The sequence below is a fragment of the Hippoglossus stenolepis genome, chromosome 13 (assembly GCF_022539355.2).
Source record: "Hippoglossus stenolepis isolate QCI-W04-F060 chromosome 13, HSTE1.2, whole genome shotgun sequence".
Lineage (NCBI taxonomy): Eukaryota > Metazoa > Chordata > Actinopteri > Pleuronectiformes > Pleuronectidae > Hippoglossus > Hippoglossus stenolepis.
This window is the reverse complement of record NC_061495.1, coordinates 20,025,765-20,041,066: the sequence shown is the minus strand read 5'-3', so window position 1 is coordinate 20,041,066 and position 15,302 is coordinate 20,025,765. Positions and strand designations below refer to the sequence as shown.

Below are 15,302 nucleotides of genomic sequence, written 5' to 3'. Positions count from 1 at the left end.
CATCCTGCCCGAACATGAGAAATATAATGACTGTGAAGCTTATTAGAATATGTAGGTGACACCTCTCAGCACCTCTGTCTGCAGGGGGAAGTGACCAGTCAGTGTTACAGCGAGCGGAGCCCAGACAGAGAGATTAGACACTTTCAGCCCAGCGGATGGCTGCGCCAGATTTAATCCTTGGTGTCGAAATTGAATTGTGCTTTAGCAGAAAGTGGCAATTAAATCATGAGTACTACTACCCAGGAACAAAGCACTTAAGCAAATTGAATGAATGTTTCCCATTCAGAACGGGCTCCCTGTGTGTTTGCATTTCTGTTTCCAGAATCGCAGACAAAACCCGAACATTGTTATATTATTATATCCTATGAGCATTACAGAACACTCTGTGAGTGAGTAATTCTCCAAACACAAGTGAAAATTATACAGGTTTTTGAACCACTGTGACACAGGTGGTCAGTAGGGTCAGCACTTGTCCCTTAAATACATGCCTGTTTCCACAGAAACGGAGGCTGGACGCCCTGGTCGTCATGGGGACAGTGCAGCACAACCTGTGGCACAGGCTTCGAGCTGCGGCAGCGTTCATGTAACAACCCTTCACCCCGACATGGCGGCCGTGTGTGCGTGGGGCCGAGCAGGGACGAGAGGTGAGGATAACTGCGTCTTCATTTATACCATCTGATGACGAATGATGAGATATTCTGAATAAAACTGTAGATCATGTCTCTAATGTCATTGGTTGCAAAAGTGAATGCATTACTACATTGTTTGACTTCACAGTGATGTAATGATGACATAGTTGATCATACATTTTTTGGGGGATCTATGTAAACTTTTAGGTCCTGTCTGAAGATTAGGATGCAGAGATACCTAAAAAAATACCTTTTTGAATGATGCATGACGTCGTTTCCCGACTCCTTTATGACTTTTTCATGATGTCACTTATCATATGATGTCAGATCATTTCCGATCGTCTCTCCAGCCCTATTGTTTGCCAAGATATCTTGTAAAATGTGTTTTTTGACAAATTGTTGACCTTGACCTTTGACCAATCATCTCCAGACGTTAATGATCTGAAGAAGCCCTCCGAAGTAATGTCCCCACCAAGTTTGGTGAACATGTGTAAATGCGTTGTTGAGTTATTTTGTACAAACACACACAGGGGCGAAAACAATACCCTGTTTTTACTTAAACCGGCTCACTGGGTAAATCAAATAATGATATAATCATCTTTGACTGTTATGCAAACATGGTCAAAATGATCATCCAGCAGTCACATTATCAATATGATGGGTTGATGCAGTAGAGATAAGATTAACCCTGTGTTTTAATTAATCAGTAATACTGTTTTTCAGTCAATTTTCACATCCAACAACTTAAATAGTAACAACATTGAGCCAAAATATGTCTTTTCTCATCTGTTGCCATCATCTGCAGGACGTCAGTGCCTTCCAAAACCACTTATTGATCTGCCCCTGATCACTATGATCCACTATGATGGTTGTGCTGGGTTTAGTCTCAAGTCTGCAGCTCTCACTGATACTGTCATTTTGTCCCAATCAATCCTCGTAAACTCCCCCACTGCTGCCATCTCCGCAGGTTCTGTAATGAAGGGGTGCCCTGTCCTCAGCCCATCTTCTGGTCGCCGTGGGGACCCTGGACCAAGTGTAGCACCGAGTGCGGGGGAGGTGTCCACTCCAGGGTCCGCACTTGTGAGAATGGCAACAGCTGCCCAGGATGTGCACTGGTAGGAAAAACACACACAGATACACAACCAGCTTACAAACTAGGAATCTGTATATGTGCCCCCTGGCATTTTTGTGCATAAACATGCTGCTGCTGTAGCTTGGTTGTAGAAATTGTTATCTCATCTCAATTCAGGAATACAAGGCCTGTAACCTTGAGGCGTGTCCAGAGGTCAAGAGGAACACACCCTGGACGCCCTGGATGCCTGTCAACGTAACCCAGGGCGGAGCTCGTCAGGAGCAGAGGATGCGCTACATGTGCCGAGCTCACCTGTCCGATCCTCACGAGCTGCAGATCGGACGCAGGAAGGTGGAGACGCGATTCTGTCCCAACGACGGGACGGCGGCCTGCGAGACGGACAGTAAGTTCAGCAGCTCTGATTTGATGCCCCCCAAGTTTCATTGGCCTTCAAAACTACCTGATGACTCGTAAACCTAACTTGTTTACCTTCAATGAACTCTACTTTACTTGTCTCAGTTATCAATTGTATTATTGTATTAGTCATGATTGTGTGTATAAGTTGCAACTGTGTGTGTCTGATGTTTTTATGTATTCTGTAACCTGTGCACAGACTCCTTGGGGGGGGGGCTGCGGGCTGCACTGTAAATAAACTTAACATTAGAGTGAAAAAGTCACTTGATGACACAGTCAGTTCAACTTCAATCCTTCAACATCCCCCGTAGACGCAGCTGCCCGAATTAATACAGATGAGAATAAATAACAATAATATGAATTCTGTCTGGCGTTTGCTTAAACTATCGTGGGAGTTGATACAAAAGAATATGTGCAGTGAAGGCAGCGGCGTGCAAAGATTCCTCCCAGCGGGATCAAGAGGCCGCCTGTTAGCTTCCCTAAATGTTGTTAGAGAAGGAGCCCGGCACACGAACACTGTGAGAGCTACATGGGGTCATAGTCCACTGCTCTCCACTGGAGGCTTTTCCATGTCCCCCTCTCCTGAACCGATTACCTGTCGCCCCCTGTCAGACTCCTGGGGGCGCCGCATTGACTGATAATCAGATGAAACACCCACATGAGAGACTCAGACAGAGTTTGAGGGACGGACAGAAAGAGAATTTTGCCTGCTGGCAAAGTCGTATTCAGTGTGTGACTGACACTCAAAAGAATCTGCATGCTTCATATTTTTCTCTTTCAAATCTTTAAACTCTCTGGGCTTTTATCCTAAATCTGCTTTTGCTGGTTTAACATTGGAAGGGAAAGGTCACCGCGACAGGCACATGGTCCAAGAGGTTTGTACTTAAGACTGAATGAATCGTGGCTGTGTTTGGGGATAACATGCACTAAACCAATCAGACTGCAATCTCCCATTCCCTTTATAAGCCAGTTGTGCTTGCACCTTCTCAGACTGACATTGTAATGGTGGATTTTCAAGAGGAAAAGAGGAAAAGGATCTAATTGTAAAAGTAGGGCTGGGCAATATGGCTCAAATTATAGCAATATAAACATTTTCATATCAATAATTATCATAAATGTCATTATTATTTATTTTAAGTTTAAAGACAGATTGTTGCTTCTGCGAAACAAAGACACTTGCGTTGTGCTCGGCACTGCTTGGTGCCAGCTCTAAGATTTGGGGCACTCACTCTACAAGCACTAGTTATTTTTCTGTGATCTAATCTGGATCCTTTTGTTTTGCTTTTTATCCGTTCTCTTCTCTCCAGCCCTCGTCGAGGAGCTCCTGAAGATACCAGTGGTGAGAGTAGCAGGTGCCGGCTGGTCATCCTGGGAGTCCTGGTCGAGCTGCTCGCAGAGCTGCGCCAAAGGCTACCGCACCCGCCGGCGATCCTGTGCTGGACCAGAAGGGAAAAGTGCCCCAGTTGCGTGTCGTGGCTCACCTGTGGAGTACCAGGACTGTAATGTCCAGGCGTGTCCTGGTGAGTGAGTATTTAATTGGTTTCGTGAAGAGAGGACGTGCACACTGAGGCAGAAATAGAGACAGAGGGAGGGGGAGGGAGTGGATCATTAGCTTCATTAGCTAATGGTTACCAGAAGCTGCAGCAGTCCAGCGAGAGTCCTCCGACAAATTAAATTATCTATTTCAAACCACTCATCAAACCATAATCAGCTGACCTTGGACTCTGCTGACCACAGGTTGCTGCATTGATGGAAAACACAGATTAAATCAGACTGACCACACACACACACACACACACACACACACACACACACACACACACACACACACACACACACACACACACTCGAAAAAGGGTTGAACTCCTCTTAACCTGTCACTTTGAATAGTCATGTACGATATCGAATAAATTCATGATTGATGGTGCAAATCTGATCAAATTCCTGAAGTGTCTCTAAATGTCAGTTGTTGTTAGTGGTTCGCTCAGCAACCGACACATGTAGCCTGTAGGAGCCCAGACGAGGCGGCCTCGGTTACTTGGCTGCGAGGTAGCCAATTAGGAATCCTGCTGCCTCGAGTGTCAGCCGCTCTCACCGTCTCTGTCCTGGTAGACGGAGAGAAGGACAAGGCCAGAGACAAAAGAGAGAATGAGTGTGAAATAGTAATTGACAATGAGATTAGACAGAATGATGTGTTGGAGTGTGTGTGTGTGTGTGTGTGGGGGGGAGAGAGAGAGAGAGAGAGAGAGAGAGAGAGAGAGAGAGAGAGAGAGAGAGAGAGAGAGAGAGAGAGAGAGAGAGAGAGAGAGAGAGAGAGAGAGAGAGAGAGAGAGAGGTGTTTTGTCATTGAGTCAGTCACAAGTTGCCAGAATTCAATTATGACTTTCATTACAAGTGACCTAAAAAAACAGCCTTTTAAGTTGAGTCTGTTTTCTGAAGGCTGAGTTTGTGGTGTGATGTCAAATGAACAGCAGTGTCCCCTGCAGACAGCAGCAGATATTATTAATTCAGTTTTTAACAATGTGTGTTTTTTTCTGCGTAGATTAAAGTCCTCCTCTTACGTCATTTGAGAGAAATCCAAGCGTTATCTCAAGTGTTTTCAAAGCCTGTGCAAGTTTACTTATCCGTCAGCAAACTTAAAGTCAGATGTGACAATTAAAAAGCCTCTGAAAAGAACACCAGTCAAATCTCAGGTTAAAAAGTCCAGTTCGATTCTAACATTGGCTCAATCAGGAGTAAATTAGATTGAAATCAAATTTATTGAGAATACGAGGGATAAACTTTGGTGCTTAGACCTCAACAGGAAGTAGAATAATATGGAAGCAGTCCATATTATGAATTTGGATCTGAAGGAGGAGGCTCCCTCTCTTGTTGTGATGATGAGGAATGGAGCAGGAAGTTGGGGCGTGCGATGAAGGCTTGTTGTTGGACGGTTTGAAAAGAGATGACCGGGTACCCAGAGCTGAGATGGTGGTGGTCACTCGGTGATCGTGGTGTTGAACTGACAGTGATGAACTTTGATACCTGCGAGGTGATTGTCTCAGGGCGAGTGAGACAGGATGTGATGGACGAAAAGAGAGAATGAGCTGGCGGAGCTAAGAGACAGTTGGAACTGTGGGTGTGACTGATTCAGCTCAAGTCATCCAAGATAGGTTGAAGTAACGTTGCAGGTCAATTACAATTCAAGTCTTATGTCAGTCCAAGTCAAATTCAAGTCATTTAGAAAGTGGAGACATCATTTTACAAGCTCAAAATTCTTCTGACTCAAACTAAAATGTCCGTCGCTCTGAAGCTAAAGTTGGTTTATCCAGGTCAAATTCAAATGTCTGCTTGTGATCAACTGAATAAGCACATTAAGGTCAGAAATTACCTGTTTCCTACTTTCAACTTCAGACTTCTTCACTTAATGAAAACAGCCCCACAGGAACATAGTGAGAGACTAATAGAAGCAGTTTGTCAGTCAGGTAACCAGTGAGCCGGTCGGTAACTCAGTGAATCCGACACTCAGCTAGTCAGCCAGGTAAACAGGTGGTTAGAGTCAGTCAGGCAGAGTGCTGGTCACAGCCTGCTTCACTCTGGGTCCCACTAATCCACTCAGCTAATGGAGTTTTCTGCAGCACTGTGACGTTACCTGGCAACACCGCCTCTCTCCGTCAGTCTGACGGACACCAGCCAGTCAACCAGCCAGTCAATTAGTCAGCTCCTCTGATTAGATCACATGAAACATCAACGGTCCCCGTGGAGGGACTGGATAAATGCCACAGTCAGACAGGAGACAAAGAAGAACATTATCAGCAACAGAAAATACATCATATTGATATTTATTTTGTGTAATCAATGTGTATCAATTTTCACATTAACAAATGAGAAAGACCTCTGTGTGTGAACAGGCTGTAGGACCTCTGAAAGGTCTAAATCAGTTTATAGATGCATTAAAGGTGCCCGGCTGGTGCAACTGGTATAAAATCTGCATAAGGGTCTTCAATCACCGCCTTGCGGAATGTTCAGTTGGTGCAAATGCCCCCTGGAGGACATAAATAAACACAAATAACATAGAAGAAAACTGAATAGAGCGCATACCTTCACCAAGGCCCAGCAGTCCTCCCTTAGATTCAATCAAACTGCACGACATTTCTCACACTCACACATATCAGTCCCCTAAATGTGCCTATTTTGTAAAAAATACTAATAATAACAATTCCCGGATCCTTCTTTTGACCGGATCTGCACCTAAATGTGAGTTCTTTCTTGCACAAAGTCTCGTCCCTCCACCAAGTTTCATGGAAATCCTTTCAGTAGTCTTTGTGTAATCCTGCTGACAAGTGAGCAAACAGGGGCAAAGACATAACCTCCTTTGTGCTGGTAAAAAGCTGTGAATGAAGAGGCTGTAGGTCTTAACAAGGTCTAAACACACAAAAGGTGCCATGCTGGTGCAACAGGGTCATAACACATTTTAACTTGCAGCCTTGGGAAACGTTCAGCCGCTGCAAATAAACACAAATAAAATGAAACTAGTAGAACTGGTTTTAGAGCGGGTTCAAGTATTACAGAGTCGTGGCCCTCTGTTAATACTGGCCATTAAACTTCAGTGTTACATGTCTCTTCAATCAGCCAAATAGTCACATATTAAAGATATTAGAGCTCCCTGTTGCTGCATCTGTTTATTTTCACTGCTCTTGGATTATATAGATCAGACAGAGTTGAATGTTTCTTTCATTCTTTGGAGGCTCGTCAAGTGCAGAGTCATTGACATTCAAACTGAGCCCGGATTAATCCAGGCTTACTGAAGACAGTGGTTTTCCGGAGAGAGTACGCCACTGAGAAGAACATCAGTCTCAACAAGTGGGATCGTTGGGATTATTCTGCATCTTATCGTTTCAACAACGGGAACGTGTGTGTGTTACAGTGAAAGGTGCATGGTCCTGCTGGTCGTCCTGGTCTCTGTGCTCAGTGGGTTGCGGCGGCGGCCACTACCAACGAACGCGCTCCTGCAACAGCCCTGCGGCCACCAACGGAGGGGACATCTGCATCGGACTACACACCGAAGAGGCCCTCTGCAACACACACACCTGTGATGGTAAGGTCACGCACACTCACAGTGTCTAACTCTGTGATGCCACCATTGTTCAAGGTCCTTTCATCACGCCTCCAGGCAGCCAATCATCTCCCACGCTGCGTCATCTCGTGTGTTGTCCCCCTTTGCTAAATTGCTTCTTTCATCTTCCCCTAATGAATAAAACAGCTTTTAGATATATGAAAAGATCAACAGAGTCATGCTGCCTGAACAAAATGTCCTCCCGCCGTGTCTTTCCCACTGTGCACCTGGAGCTCTCAGCGCTATGGCAACCCCTGTGTAAAAGGTTCAACTTGGGTTGTTAAACAAACATGAATCTCACAAAAAGCATCTGAAAGTGCAGGTAAGCAACAAATACGTTGTCGACAACAACAGTGCATTCACACAACTGATCCTCGATATTCTCTCTCCGAAAGCTGCAACCAGCACAATGTAGACAGAAGAAAATAGCTTGAATGAAAGAAATAAAAACACATACAATAATAACACATACAGACAATACAAATAAAGATGAATCCAGTGTACATGCACGAATGAAGCACAGTTTTTGTAAATTGGCTGCTGTAGCTTCATGAGGGCAGTTTTATCATTTCTTCTTTTTGTTTTTTTTCTTTTTACAGTAGAGAGCAGAGTTGAATCAAACTGTTGATTACTGAGTGATATGTGGAGTATACAGTGTGACATCGACAGTGAAAGAAATGTTTTCTCAAATGTGATTATTCAATTAACATTTATTTTACTTCGATTGGAGCAGAGACCAAAATCTCAGAGGTTGATCTCCTAAAACCTGGATAGAAAAACTGAGCAAGAAAGTTTATATTATAAGTTTATAAGTATATATAAGTTTGTATGAACAGTTTAAACACTTGATTAAATTGTCATAACACTGGTAAACAAGGCACAAAAAACAAATACCGTAAGAAATAAATCTGATGCTCAGGTTTTTTTCAATTGATTTGGAAGTTAGGTTATTTGGAAGTCTCATCATGTGAAGATGAGATATGAGATGTATAACAGCCTCCTCCATGTTCCCCCTCTAATCTTATTCTGCTCTCACAAGGACACTGAAATATTCATGAGAGATCGGAGTATCAGAACTCACAATGACGGTTCAGCCGCATTCTGATTCTCAGGTTTAATATCAAAGCTTCAGTGTCCTGTCCCCACAATGTGATTTTCAGCCTTTTTCTTGAGTCACTTAGCGGTAAAACAAAAATGGCTGTGTGTGTGCGTGTGTGTGTACGTACAGTGATGTACTGCAGATGATTTCTGCCTGGATTAAATAGTAGCTTCCCCTTAACCATCGTTTTCCTCAGCTGCTTTTCATTTTGAATCCCCCCTCCTGTCATTCACGGGGAGAGTAACTCTTACAGTCGGCCTCCCAGGTAATTACAGACAAAGAAAGGTAAATGGCTTTCTGTCTTTTTTCTCCCGCCTTTGTCGAGATGCTGATCATCCTCCTTCATCAGGTTAATGTTTTCCAGTTTGACCAACACATCCCTTTTGGCCTGTGCCGATCGACTGTCCGCTAACAACCTCTCCAGCCCGGATCTGTCTCCTCGTGCGCGCGTTATTGACAGGAACGGCATCAGTCATCCACCGGGGGTCCTGCTGGTGCCGCTTCCCTCTCTGCATGACTAATTAGCAGCAAGCGTTGCTGTCAGTCACAGGTATATTTGATGCCCCTGTCGTAGGTCATTTGATTCAAGTGTCCACCAGTAATGGAGGACAGCAGGAAGCGCTGTCGGGACAGAATACTAACGAGGAGCCTCAGGCCCGATGGCGTTGCCTCTGACTCAACAGAGAGAATACACAGGTCGTCCGGGTGACAAAAAATAAATGGGAATAAATGAAGCAATTTAAGAGGGCTGTAGCGACGAAAGGGTTATTAAAAATGTTTCAGGTGGTCTGTGTGTTTTGTGCGTCTAGATGGTGCGAGAAGGGAGCAGATGGTGGCGACTGAGCGGCCGGTGGCTGAGCACCAGACTGACAGGAAAGGTAAAAAGAGGCCTCGACTCGGGCCCTCGCTGCCAAAACTGTACACTCAAGAGCACCCTGAATAACAAACCAGCTTTCTCATCAGCCTTTCATCGCTCCCTTCACTCCGGTGCTTTGAGACACAGGGTGACAGAAGGCTCCAAGTGCGTGGTTCAAAGGGAGGAGCCGAGCGTTGGGAGTTTTCTCTTTCCTCTTGGGTCGCAGCCTTTGTTTACTGCTCGGTTGCCTGCTGCGGGGAAACAACTCTAAAGCTTGGCTCAGAGGACAAACATCTCCGCTATGCACTAAACAAACTCTCCACGGGTTCACTCTTCCAATCTGTTTACATCACAAACACTCTTCGGTGTGTCTGGGCTCTTCGGCTGGCCGGGAAGGTCGCTGGCCGCGGGTGGCGACGGCCTGGGTGGGCGCGTTGGTTTCCAGGCCTCATGAGTTCTACGTGGCCTGTGTTGGTTGTCTGGGTTTGTGTTGATTGTTGTCTCTTTCTGTGTTTAGGTGGCTGGATGGCCTGGTCGCTGTGGTCGGCGTGTGATGATTCAGGCTTGCAGATGAGGAGTCGGGTGTGTGGCGCTCAGGGCAACACCCCGTGTGTGGGGAACAGCACGCAGCGCCGAGACTGCAATGAAATACCTGGTGAGTCCGTCAGTTCTCAGGTACACGCTGTGCACGAGCAGCCTCCATCACAGCAGGTCAAGGTTGGCCAACAAAGTTTGGAGGAGACGACCTGCGTGAAACTTTTGCAACTGTGGATAGATGAAAGTTTTTCCCTTTCTCAGTCATGCTTCTGGTTTGACTTTTTTCAATACTTATTCTGGATATTTTCCCTGAGAGGCAGCCTGTGTTTTGCTAGAACACCCTGATCACACACAGGTTCACACATTCACACCTGGATGGTGCCTGCACCTGCACCTACTGAGCGGCTCCACCGGAGCAGGGAAGTTGTGTGAGGGATGAGCGCTGCTGTCTCACTCCTCTGGTCCCACCTTTGCTTCCATAACCTTGAGATCACTTCCCCTCTATGACACATTCAAATATAAACTTGTAAACTTAGATTTTTAATGTGGAAAGAGACGGTACACACTGTGCTTGACCTCTTACATTTTCTTGGCACCCTGCGTATGGAGGCTTGAGTCGGTTCGGTTGTGACTCGTCCCTTTTCCCCACTCTCTCTCTCTCTCCCTATTTCACACTTACTATCCAGTCAACAAACGGGAAAATGCTCAAATATATCTCTAAATAATGTCATGTTTTATTCAGTGTCACCGGGACAAGAAATGGTTGACAAATAAATGAAGTAGTTGAAAAAAACAAACAGAAACATTAATCAGATCTGACAGTTTGAAAAGCGTAAATAAAGAATTGACAATTCATGATAAACCTGTTTTCAAGCCAGTTAATTACCAATCCCAAGTTCCCAGAGCCCAAAGCGACATCTTTACGTTTGTCTGACCAAGAGACTAAATGTATGCCCTCATGACCAAACACAAACCTAACCAATCAATTGTTAGTTTTTAATTTCCGCTCAGAATCATCACATATGACAAGAACGATGTAATGATTAGGACAATAATAAAAGATCATATCCTTGGATTTAACTACACTGAAATAAATGCTACAGATTTGTCATCAACGTCTAAGATCAACTTGTCAAATTATTGAGTACTAACTTTATCTTTAGTTTTTACTGCAATGTTTTAACTGTGCAAAGAAATTAATACAATTAGTAAACAAATTGGGGGAGACTTTTAGATTAAGTCCACAGTCCTGGAATCATCCTACAGACCAAATCTTTGTTGGCGGTACCTTTTTATTATGATACAAATAATAATTCAACTTTATTTCTACAGTACTTATTCAAACAAGGTTACAAAGTGCCTTCCAAAATACATGGGAATAAAACAACACAGAACTTTAAGAAGGATACAAGCATTAAATAAAATGTTAAAAACAAGCAACATCTAATAAAACCACCATTTCAAAACAGGTAAAGTGCCGGCAGGTCTAAACTCCAGAGCCTCTGGGCCCAAATGGCAAAAGCCAGGCCGGAATGCTGAGGTTTAGAAGTTACTGAGAATATCCTCAAATCAATCCTAAATTTAACTTTGCTCATCCGTCATTGTCACAGTATCACAGTCGTTCAATGTCATCACTGTCATCAGCCTCACCTTCTGCATTCACATCCATCCGTATGCCTCATCTGTGTGTATGTGGCCGACATCCTCCCTGTGCACTAAACTCATCCGCCCCTGGTAATTAACCATGAAGTCCATGCGAATCCAACAAGTCGGCAGTTGACCCCGCCGGCCTCAGCTCACCGTGTTGCCGATGACGATCTCCGAAAAGTTTCTCCTGAAATGATCTTTCATGGCCCGCCGCAGTCAGCCCGTCCCCACACGGAATCCCTAATGAGTCCAGGCGAAGGCGATTAATATTAATGGGTTGTCACAACACCAAATCACATCTAATTTCAGTGCAAATTTCAATGAGGCGATGGATGGATTTGTTAAGGTCACTGGCGGAGGGGAGGCGGCTGCGAGGAAGCTGGAAAATAAGGCCAAAAAATTAATCAAGGGATGTGGCACCACAATTAAAAGTGTTCACACACACACGTCAACCGCTCCCCTCCTAGTTTCCTCAGCAGCGGACAGGATGTGTTGCGCTGTAAATAATTGTCTTGCCGTCAAGTGTCTCTAACGGCATCTAGAGAGGGTCGCTGCGACGGAGCAGAGCTGTTCTCTCACTCTCACCAGAGAACGTTTTGAATTCATCGAGGCAAACAAATCTCTGCGGAACATTAAAAGCAACATCTCAATTTCTCATTCCCCATTTTTGTTTTCCATGTGTCAACTCTCCTGGTGTTACAGTCGGTGGTTGTTGTCTTCTGAAGGCTGTTTTTCCATGGAGAGTGCATGTGTGTGTGTGTGTGTGTGTGTGCGCGTGTGTGTGTGTGTGCATGCAGGTGTGTGTCTGACCCTGTGTTCCTCTCCTCTCTGCAGTCATTCTCCCCGCATCTGGTTTTGATAAGGACCAACACTGCGGAGGTAAGTGGATTAACAGCTGCCTTCGCTTTGTTTCTGTTCCTGTCCCTGTATCTGTTTCCCCAGATGTCTGCCCATGATGTGAGTTTCCATACATTATATGTGCATCTTCATGCGTGTGTTCAGGCTGTGCTAAATTCTAACAGCTGATCAGGAGGATGATTAAATATTATGGGCACTGTACAGCTGCATCCGTAGGAGGATGCGGTTTATCGGGCCCATTAGGAAGCGAGTCTTCATGGACCTGGTAGAACACCAAGGCTGAACCAAAATGAGACGCTCTGGCCTACAGAGGCTCTAGGTGATCGCCGCCACCAGCTCGTCCCACCATTATTGTTGTTGCCTGGCAACAGAGCTGAAATTGGACACGACAAGAAAGTTTTAATGCCCCTTGATTTTTTTCTTGTCACTGAAGCTCAATGAATCCTGGGATTGGTAGGGCTTGGAATGGAGCCTTTGTTTCTCCGAGATGAAAGGACCCATTTTTCTGCCGCATTTGAAGGAGCCTTGAAAATGGGACAGTCTAGTCGCGCCGCTGTGATGCAATCGGTCTTCAAATGTAGTCTCCGAAGGATGCCGACCCGTGTTGTATCTGGAACATTCTCGAGTTGTCGAAACTATTGTATAACAGCGAATGAAGACATTCTCAAGACAGCAGTTTGGCTCCATGTGTCTGACTCGCATAAAACCTTGAGACTTCTTTTCTTTTGTTCTTTCTTTCTATACCTTAAAAATTCAAATAGGAAGCACAAAACCAAAAGGATAAACCTAAGTGCACATTTCTGTCCCTGGAAAGACAGATATCAACACAAAAGAGGGACTAAACTAATTGGATTGTGGGCAAAATGTGAGATAATTATTCCCTAAGAAAATGGAAAAAATGCCCTATCTCACAATTTTAGAGAAAGTACAAAATAACATCCTGATTCTGCCCCTGGATCCACACCAAAATGAAATGGGTTCTTTCCTGATTCAAGTTGAATGGAAATCAATGTTGTTGTTTGTGTGTTACTTTGCTTACAAAGAAACAAACCAACAAATACATAGTTAAGGGTGAAAACATAACCTCCTTTCTAGAGGTAATTATGCAGAAGTCAGTTTTGAATTCCATCAATACAGAAAAAAGAGTTGAACTCAGCAGGTCTCTCAGGGCGTCCTCTCCTCACGCAGCCACACAACCTTTTCATGAGCTCAGTTCAGTGTGAGACACAAAGAACTGACCGTCTCTCCCACAGTGTTATACAGTTAAATAAGCACAAAAGCCTCTCTAGAGGGAGCAATGACAGAATCCAAGAGTCAACAAGGTCTTTTCTGACGGAGCTAATCCCCCTCGAACACACACTGCACATGAGCATGTTTACTTTTAACAACCAAATGTAAAATGAGGTTTTGTTGGAGAAAACCATAGACACTGAATAAAGATGGACGACGCATCGCCACTTCCTACCATTGTATAGAAATGAAGCTAAAATATCCCTGATATGCTGGAGTCGCTGCATCGAGGTCCCGCCCCTACACATGCTTGACAAATCGCGAGTCAGTCTCAGCTGTCAATCATGACCTCTCTGCCCATTTATATCATCAAATAAGTAATTAAAACCAAACTAATCAAAAACATTCGAACAAACATCAGTGTGATAACTAAAATGACAGAAACCATCTTTGAGAAAAAAAATGTCAACATGTGCTTTGACCTTTTAGTTTTCGCATTGGAGGAGGCAGCCACCAGGGGGCGATCAAGATGGTTTGGCTTCACTTTTGGGGAGTCGTCATATCGTCCATTTTTACATATAGTCTATGGAGAACGCTGAGGCGCCAAAAAGTGTTGTCAGAAGCACTGTAGACAGATATGCTACTGTACCAATATTAACTATGAATAATCCTATAAAGGCCTCTGCTCAGGTTCGACAAGTTCTGGTAGACCTGAGGAAGTTACAGTTACGTCTGAACCCCTGGAGACCATATTTCCAAAGAGGCAATAATGTATGCTGACCTTTTTATGTATCCCCCTTCATTTCCCAGCGTTCACCTCCATCCACCTCATCGCGACCGGCGTGTCCTGTTTCCTCGGGGCGGGGCTGCTGTCCTTCTTGATCTACGTCTACTGTCAGCGTTTCCATAAGCCCTCGCAGGAGTCTGCCGTCATCCACCCTACCACCCCCAACCACCTCAACTACAAGGGCAACACCACGCCAAAGAATGAGAAGTACACGCCCATGGAGTTCAAGGTACGCGTTTTTAATATTTCACACAGATAGAGGGTAGTATGTCGTAAACCTGGTGTTACTCTCACACACGAACACACCCGATGTAACATTTTTAAAAATTCAAGGGCACTGAATGTGATTCATGTTTTATTTAGAGCATTTATTCATGCATTTATCTCAATTGAGCCCAAACCGCAGAAGATGAATTACTGTTCATTTCTATTCCTCCTTGCTCATATACAGAACCTATCGGCTTTAAGCCTTTTTCTACCTGCAGCCCACAAACCAAGTCCTTATTAATGGGCCCCATTAACTTTCTAAAGCATTAGCCGGCCCTACCACCTCCCACTGCTATCGCTCTACTGTGCACTCACATTTACAACCAGTCAAGAAAAGTACTTTCACCAGAGGCTCGTAGACTTTTACTGCAGCTTTGTGTCCTTTTCTCTGCACTTTGCATTGTTCGCTCTCTAACTGACTGTTGATTAACCCAGGGAGATGATTGATTTTCCCGTCCATGTAACCTTGCAAGTGAGAATCCATAGAATCCATCTTGCCAGACTTCCAAGTTATTCGCCTGTAGTCAAAACAGCACCCGTGAGGCAGGGCCCACTGGCAGCTACAGCGAGAAGCGACTGTTCCTTAACAGTCGCTTCTCGCTGTAGCTGCCATTTTTGTAAATCAGGGGCCACAATGTGTATATTCCAACATCCCCCTCTGGCCCTGCCCCTGGATCCGCCCCTGCACTGTAGGCTTTTCTCGATGGCTTTTCTTTTCATCATGTCACTTTTAAACTATTTATATGAATTATATTTCTTTTCTATACCAATCACTGCTACTGCTCTTTGCATCCCGGTTACCTTATATGCT

General features: G+C 44.6%; 1 protein-coding gene across 3 annotated transcripts in view; it reads left to right on the top strand.

Moving 5' to 3' along the window:
- sema5ba (sema domain, seven thrombospondin repeats (type 1 and type 1-like), transmembrane domain (TM) and short cytoplasmic domain, (semaphorin) 5Ba) overlaps nt 1-15,302 on the top strand; it is a 161,564-nt gene that overhangs the window by 141,276 nt on the left and 4,986 nt on the right. The window contains exons 15-23 of one of the 3 annotated variants that reach the window (XM_035174133.2): nt 501-644; nt 1,597-1,744; nt 1,879-2,104; nt 3,423-3,635; nt 7,022-7,192; nt 9,119-9,187; nt 9,683-9,820; nt 12,184-12,228; nt 14,248-14,453. In XM_035174133.2, the coding sequence (XP_035030024.2) occupies nt 501-644; nt 1,597-1,744; nt 1,879-2,104; nt 3,423-3,635; nt 7,022-7,192; nt 9,119-9,187; nt 9,683-9,820; nt 12,184-12,228; nt 14,248-14,453 (1,360 nt within the window). The remainder of the gene's footprint in view (nt 1-500; nt 645-1,596; nt 1,745-1,878; nt 2,105-3,422; nt 3,636-7,021; nt 7,193-9,118; nt 9,188-9,682; nt 9,821-12,183; nt 12,229-14,247; nt 14,454-15,302) is intronic. The other 2 variants (XM_035174135.2, XM_035174136.2) reach the window with 2 other exon arrangements.